General features: G+C 28.4%; 3 protein-coding genes across 3 annotated transcripts; 2 read left to right on the top strand and 1 right to left on the bottom strand.

The window, feature by feature from the left end:
* Positions 1-49: 49 nt before the first annotated feature.
* On the top strand, positions 50-646 carry EIN_421280 (myosin heavy chain; the record flags this gene model as incomplete). The annotated part of the gene is made up of 2 exons (XM_004258542.1): positions 50-202; positions 293-646. Coding segments are annotated over 2 exons (507 nt in total), but the record flags the coding sequence as incomplete, so codon positions are not given.
* A 4720-nt stretch (positions 647-5366) lies between these two features.
* EIN_421290 (hypothetical protein) lies at positions 5367-5729 on the top strand (the record flags this gene model as incomplete). Its single annotated transcript, XM_004258543.1, has 1 exon — positions 5367-5729. The coding sequence occupies one exon, from the start codon at positions 5367-5369 to the stop codon at positions 5727-5729; it is 363 nt and encodes a 120-aa protein (XP_004258591.1).
* Positions 5730-6387: 658 nt separating this feature from the next.
* Positions 6388-7512, bottom strand: EIN_421300 (hypothetical protein; the record flags this gene model as incomplete). Its single annotated transcript, XM_004258544.1, has 1 exon — positions 6388-7512. One exon carries the CDS (start codon positions 7510-7512, stop codon positions 6388-6390), a length of 1125 nt encoding a protein of 374 aa, XP_004258592.1.
* Between the last annotated feature and the right edge of the window lie 455 nt (positions 7513-7967).

A 7967-nucleotide genomic window follows, 5' to 3' on the forward strand; every position in this document is an offset into this window, starting at 1 on the left:
TGCAGATGCATTTTGAAAGGCTGCTGATAGCAAATTGCAGTAAGTCCAGTTCAACTTAGATGAAGCAAATAACACTGAAGAAAAATTGACTAAAAAGGCGAATTACTTGACAGTCCAAGTTGATCAACTCACTGATGAGAAGAAGAAGAATGAGCAAGATTTGGAGAAATTGGACAAAATGATCAACGACTTGAATGCTGAAGTCGACAAGGCACAGAGACAACTTGACACTGCAAATGATGACAAAGATGGCAATGAAGCGATGAAATAGAAATACCAAGACAAACTGAAGAGCATTAGAACTGAACTTGATCAAGAAAAGAAAGACCACACTAAGACCCAATTGATTAAAGGAAAGTACGAGAATGATATCGCTGAAATCATAGTCAGAGCTGAAACATTTGAGAAGAACGTCCATATGGCCGAACAAGAGAAGGTCAAGACTATAAGAGATTATAAGGCTGCTTCTGAAGAATTGATGAGAACAAATACAGAACTCGATGAGAAACAAGACGAATGCGATAAACTTGAAGACGATATGTCCGAGATGAAGACTGAATTGGAGGCTCTTGAACAAGTTGCTAAGACTTATATCATCACCACCAAATGCAAAGAGACCGAGACTGTCTTGAGGATAAATATATAATTCACTATTTGTGTAATTTCTACCCTTACAAAACTTTTTTGGATTCAAAGTGCCGCCTCTCACAAGTGAAAAGATGTAAGAACTGCCACCGTTGATATATTTGCTAACAGCATTTATATTTCCAGTGTACACGCCACCAATCTTGTTTTGTTTTGTGTCTTCAATTAAAAAGCACAAATTGCTTTTGTTTATAATTTTAGCACCAAAGACAGAATTGATCTGTGACCAGTCGTCTTTGTCTGAGTTAAACACAACACTCTCAATCTTCATTCCTGTCATTTCCTCAATACCAGCTTTCTCTTCAAGCGTAATGTGTTCTCTCTTCATTTTCTCGGCTTCTTCATCGTGTTGTTTCTTTGAATTGATGAATTTCTCTGATTTCATAATTTGATCAACTGCTTTGTTCTTAGCTTGGACAATTGTGTAGGTTTTGTCTTTAGATAGTTTTATGTCCATTTGGCACTTTTTCTCAAGAAGTGCAATTCTGAGATTGCATATCTCATACAACTTGTTGTTGTCACTTTGTGTTGAATACAGAGTCATTTCACTTTTGATTTTATTTGATGTGTTATCCAAATCGGTGACAATTGTGTTGAGTGATGTTGTGATGTTCTTCTTTATCTCAAATACCTCATCAAGTCTGTCGAAATATCCCTCTGCATTTTCAATGCGTTGTTCAATACCAAAATACTTGTTGTCAACAAAGTTGTCTTCTTTTTTTATTTTTTTGAAGTCTGACACCGCCTTTGCTGCGTTAGTGCAGAGTGCTGAGAGTGCTGTTAACTCGTTTTCCATTGTATGTTAATAGAGTTTATTTGTTTTTATATTTAATTTTATATAATCTCATTCAAAAACATTATTACCTCATACATAATGATTTTTTTCCTAATCAAAAACCAAAAAGAAATCATTCAAACTTACATAAATGATTTTAATTTCAAGCAGGGTCTATCACGGAACAGGAAAAAATTTGGAACTTGTCCCAAAAATGCATTTTAAAATGAAAAGGGGTATATTTTCTTTGTTTTTGTGCCAAAAATAAAGTAGTTTTAGTAAAATTCATAGTTATGTTTGTTTTTGCGATCTCCAAAACCTTTTCTTTACAGATGGAAACTTTTTGCCGCGGTCATTTTTAATGTTAAAACGACAGTTAACAACAAAACTATAAAATATTAAAATGTATAGTATATAAACAAATGGTTTATTAATATAATATTTATATTATACAAAATAAAACTATTAATTATAATTGATAATATTATAAAATATTAAAAATTGTTTAATAAAGATGAAATAATAATTTAATTTATTAAAATACAATTTGTTATTAACTATACTTTTTTTTAACATAGTTAAGTGAAAACCACCAGAACAAAGCTACTATGCGATTACTTGTTAAAATTGATTTGTTATTGCTTTTCATCACTTTCAAACATCAAATAGTGGTTTAATATACCAAATTAATATAAAATGTAATAAAATGGACTATAACAAAACATTGAATCACAATACTTGGTGTTGTTGATAAATTTAGGTTGTTTTATAAACGTGCAATACTTTGATAGAACAGAAAAGTTATTATTTGCAGATAAACAAGTGAAACTACTCTGTTCATCATTGATGCATTAACAGAGTGTTTGAAACAAAACTCCACTATTATGCACATTCTATTGTTTAATCTTTTTGTTTATTTTATCAAAGCTATTATTGAATCATATATTTACCATATTGATAAGTAATATATTTACTTAAAAACTGTCAGTCAGTTTGTTTGTTGATGTGTTTTAATATAGATCATAATTAAATTATTTTAAATTAACAATTATAATTATAATTATTGATTTTATATATAAAATGTTAAAGAATATTATATAAAAGTACTATAAAAACAAGTCAGTGAAAAAAAATCTGGTTAGTTTTAAATTATAATAAAAATTAATATTTATTGTTATATGTTATAAACATTTAAAACAAGCACTTTAAAATTAGATAATAATTATCGGGTCAACGACATCATTTTAATCCAAATATTAATTCATAACTTTGTTATTTGTATCAATAAAATGCTTTTTCGTCGCATTCCTCTTTTTAATTTTTTTTATTTTATTAAAAAAAGAATCAACTTTTATTATTTTTAAATTATAATTATAATAACAGTTTTCACATTAAATATCAGGTGATAAAATATGTTTTCAATAGTACATAATAAGATAGAGACACTCATCATAATGAATAAAAATTATATGTATTTATAAAGTTGTTTACATAACACACGAATTAAATAATTAACACTTTTTTGTTGTTCTGTTGTTTACTTACACAGCTTTATTACTGGTCAATATTAAAAATTGACTATTATTTGATATAAAGTTATTATTATCTTGATGTACATGTTACAATCTATCGCCGATACGTGTTGTTAATCCATTTTTAAATATCTTTTTTTATAAAATGCTTGTCACTTACATTACATATACACATCAACTTATTTTAAACATACATTCTAATTTACATAATGTGTGTTTTTTGTACAAAATCATATAATGTTTGGTTCGTTAAACCAAACACAATTTATTTGTATTATAAACTCGGTATCTTAGTCTGCACGCAGAAATAACATTCAACAACTTCTTTGTATCTTTGGTGTTGTCTTTCTTAAAATTTTTGTTGTTCAACAATTGTTTTTGTTTATAATCAATTTGATATACCTATCTAACACTTTTTATTAATTATTTATCAAGACTTCCATTATTTTCAACTGTTAATGTTTTTTATGTTTTTATCACATCATATTGAAATATGATACATATGTTAAACGTATAACATATTAAAGTATTAAAAGTTTTCATTATAATACCATTACTTCTAATACCTTTTTATTTTTTATTAGTAAATTTAATCTCATTTACATTACAAATACTCTTTTCTAATTTTTAACTATTTTTTATTATTTAACCTCTTTTTTAAATTTCAAAAACTTGTTTGTCTGTCTGTTTATACAATTACTATTTAAAACAATAATTAGTTCATCAAACAAAAGATAATTCATTTATAATTTTATCTTTTCTTAACACGTTTCCTTGTTTCCCTGTTAATTTTTTTATTAGGCAGTGTTATTTTTTTCTTTTTTTGTCGTTTGGTCTTTTTAAAAAGACTGTCATGCCTGTTTTATTTTTTCTTAACATTTTTCTGCACATGGATATTACTCAAACCAACTAACAAATAAGAACTAGTTTAAATAAGATATTATATCGAAGATATAATTTTTATATTTTTTCGGGATTTACGCAATAGAAACATCAGAAATCCCGAGACATATATTTTCAAGCCGATAAAATTTTTAGTATTAGGCGATGTACTTGGAGTGTCCAAAACAGATTCACTATCAAGTACATTTCAACCACCTTGAATGTCATTGTTATTGAATATATAAATTAATATATACATTACATATAACAAACATGTTCACTTATTGTTGTAATACATTCTATAACACAGTTTGTTGTAGTTCAATGAATTGAAAAGATAATAGTTTGCTGACTTGTCTGTTTTGCGTTTTTTCAATTCTTTGTAATACGTTCCGTTGTTTTTATCCAACTTATTGGTGTGATTGTTTCATTTTTTTACTAAAAATCTATCTAAAATTTAATTTAATTGTTTTTGAGATGTGAACAAAAATTCTGAGTTGGTGAAAATAAAATTGAAAAATATAACAAACTATATAGTTCTTAAAACAACTATATTTTATGTTTCAAAAAATAAACTAATAATTAATTAGTGATAAAAAAATGAACAGAATAACAAGATCAATTAGACTATCAACACAAACACCATTGTCTTTGTTCTTTCAAATATAATATATTTTTCAAACATATTCAATTTGACAAAAAAATAATTGTGAATATCGTTTCTTAAACAACGCGTCGAAAGTAAAGAACTATAACTCCAACTATAATCTTCGGGACAACATCGTTTTCGTTGTTGTTTAAAAACAGTAAAACCTTGGTGTATTTACAAAGTCGTTATTTACTATTGATAAAATGGTATAATTACATTAATATCATTATTACTTTATAAAATCAAATGAAAATATTATCATAGTAATACTTTCAAAGTAATGGTTTAATATAAATAAAAAATAGTAAGGCTAAGTTTTTATTATTCAAAAAATAGATTGAAGCAAAAACGGTATTATGGTAAAAAAATTTACAGAAAAAAACACACAAAAAATAAAACCTGTTAAGGAACTAAACTTGAATAAAACGATAGTTAGTAAAAATTAACTATCGTTCGTATTAAAAAATCATCACATGTTATTATTAAAATTAGTAAAAATAATTATATTTATAGTATATTACTTATTAGTAAAATACTATTAAGAAGCGCAAGAATAACGTACAACTGAAATAAATAAATAAATATACAAGTTAGACAAACATATATATGTAGATATTTAAAAAAAATGAAAAAATGAAAATAATTATAAAACTATTATTTCAAATTATTCCAATTCACCTCGATAAAATTGATGTTTTGAATACGTAAACGGAGTTTTGTAGTTACAGAAAAGTTTTTGAAATGGCTTACAAAAGCGGAGCTTCGAGACAGTGAATTCTCCGCAACGACATACAGCTGGTAAGATGGGACATATGTGGTGTTTGTTGAGCCAAAACGTGGTTCCGTTGGTGTTGTTTTGTATTTGTATTACTACTACACACAAATGACACAAACAACTGGATTAATTAAAGACGAAACAGTCAAACAACGAATTAGAAATTTGGTGAATTTCTTGTTGTATCGAGATTGGAAGAATATTATTAAGCCAGACTATTCGATTTGGGAGGAAAGCAGCGACGCATGGACTTCCTTAAGTATCCCACTGCAGTACTATGGATTCACACAAATTCAAGGCCACCGTAAATTGTTGGCGGCTGCTATGGAAGAGAAGTATTACAAAGATACTAAAAGAGCCGAATTACAGAGAAAGAGAACGCAGGACCTATCAACTTCATTCGAGAAATTGTTCTGGAATGAAGAGAAAGGACACTTCGTCCAAGTCATTTGGCAGGACAACAAAAAGTGATCATCGACACATCGACTGCAACTATGGCGTTCAGTGACATTGTAACTGATCAAATAAAGATCAAAAACACTTCGATAGCATCAGAAGGTTCAACACCAAACTTGAACACGGTTTTGCTAAACATCCACAAGACTCATACTTCTATTTTTCAAAGTGGAATATTAGAGGAAAAGAAACTGGTCAAACAAACCTACTATGGGGAGAAGCTGTAGACGGAATCACTGGCGCTAATTATGTCGTCAATGCCTGATGTATACGAACAATCACATTACTCGAATGTTGAATAATTTTAAATATAAACAATCCTTATTTAGATTGTTTATATTTAGAATTATTGTGCAAATTATGTGCTTGGGTAAACAACTTGGCATATTTGACTATTTATCGGGTTTTATGGAAAAAATTCCCGTTTTTTAGTGTATATTATTCGACTGTTGGGACAAAAATAATTTAATTGGTTTTTTTTAATTTGAAATTTACAATTATTGAGTTCAATTGAGTTGTTTTTCAAAAATTATTTTTAAAACAAACAGAAAATCGCGATATTTCATTTGGAATTATTCCAGCGACCATCCGCGGGTTATATAATATTTATATTATTAAATAATAACTTTAATTCGTATTGTTAAAATTATAAAATAATGATAAAATAATCATTTTATTGTGTTTGTGTCGGTTTATAACGTGGACAGTCTTTAATCACTTCAGACAAGACACTTGGTTTATTTGTGATTTCATTTAACTTTTTACATGCTTGTATATGAACTTTTTGAACGTCTTCACAAAGCACAATTTTTTCAAGGTCATCACATGATTTTACAACAAGACTTTTGACACCCTTTTCACACACAATAGTTTCACATTTTGCCCAACTGATTTTTTCTTTTTCCTTTTTTGCAGTGTAAACATATTTTAATCGATTAGAAGCTTTGGTGTTGATTTTATTAATTACTTTTAAATCTTTATCGCCACGAATTTCTTCAAACTTGGCTTTCCCCAAATCAAGACTTTTCACCAATTCGTGAACTATTAAAGTCTTAGCAAAATACTTTGGTTTTGTCTCAATAAAAATGTTGGTAGCTTTAATAAACAGGAGATCAACAATGTTCGATTTTTGAGTGATAACAACAAATGCATCTTGAAGTAAAACATCAAAAGTGATTGGATGCACCCCTTCCGTGTGACAGTAGAAGCTGCACCCGCATTGCTTGACATTTCCATAAACATTGAAAAATAATTTAAATATATTCTTTTGATTTTCATTTGAATTATAATTTTGGCCTTTGTACACAACTTGGTAAATTGAAGATACAACTTTATCTACATCTTTACATATTAGATTGTATGCACTGTTTTCCTTGTACCCTATATGAACATCAGATGGTTCTATAGTGACTTGTTTGGCCTTTTCAATACGAGTTTCACGTGGCATACAACTATTATGAAACATCAATTGAACTTCGACGTTATCAAATGAAGGCACTTTTGTAGCGTTTAATATTAAAATTTTGGTGAAAATTTGATTACTAAAAATGATTTTCAGAACGATGTCACTTCCTTCTTCACTGTAAATAGACCAGTCCGGTCCTATAATTTGAAGTTTTTTGTACTCCGCCAAAGCCTCCATCTTTTTGTCTACTGGAAGGTTTGTGAGTATTGACACGTCGCAATTTTTGAGTGTGAATTTTCCTTTTTCAAACAAGAAAATTTTCGATGAGGTAACATTAATTAATTTAACAAAAGATTTTTTGTGTGTTTGAGTGAGTGAGTTACTTTTGTCCATCACAACATTTGCCGAGTTGGAATACGTCAGTGAATTAAAAGTACAATTATTAAGTACAACTCCATCACTGAACTCTATAAAGCCCACTTTAATATTTGAATTGTTTATTGTAAGATTGTCTACTAAATGTACTTTAAGAGTGTAAAAAGAATTATACTGTGATGCGTCGGTAATTACAATAGACTTTGTTTCACACAAATTTACATATCCAACAACTCCAACTATTGTAATAGAAACATTAGAAGAGCATCTACATATCACTTTGTCGACTGCACTTATCGTAAATTTAACATTTCTGCACTTTTGAAATTGCAATCGAGTCGCATAAATAGGAGCGACTGTAACATCAGAAACTTCAAATAGATATAAACAACTCACTTGGCGCGTTGTTAAAACGACGTTGTGAATGAAGTCGTCCAGTAATACTAAAGTGTCTGAATTTGATGCTATTTCCA

This window comes from Entamoeba invadens (assembly GCF_000330505.1).
Source record: "Entamoeba invadens IP1 unplaced genomic scaffold scaff_1105074725287, whole genome shotgun sequence".
Taxonomy (NCBI): Eukaryota; Evosea; order Mastigamoebida; family Endamoebidae; genus Entamoeba; species Entamoeba invadens.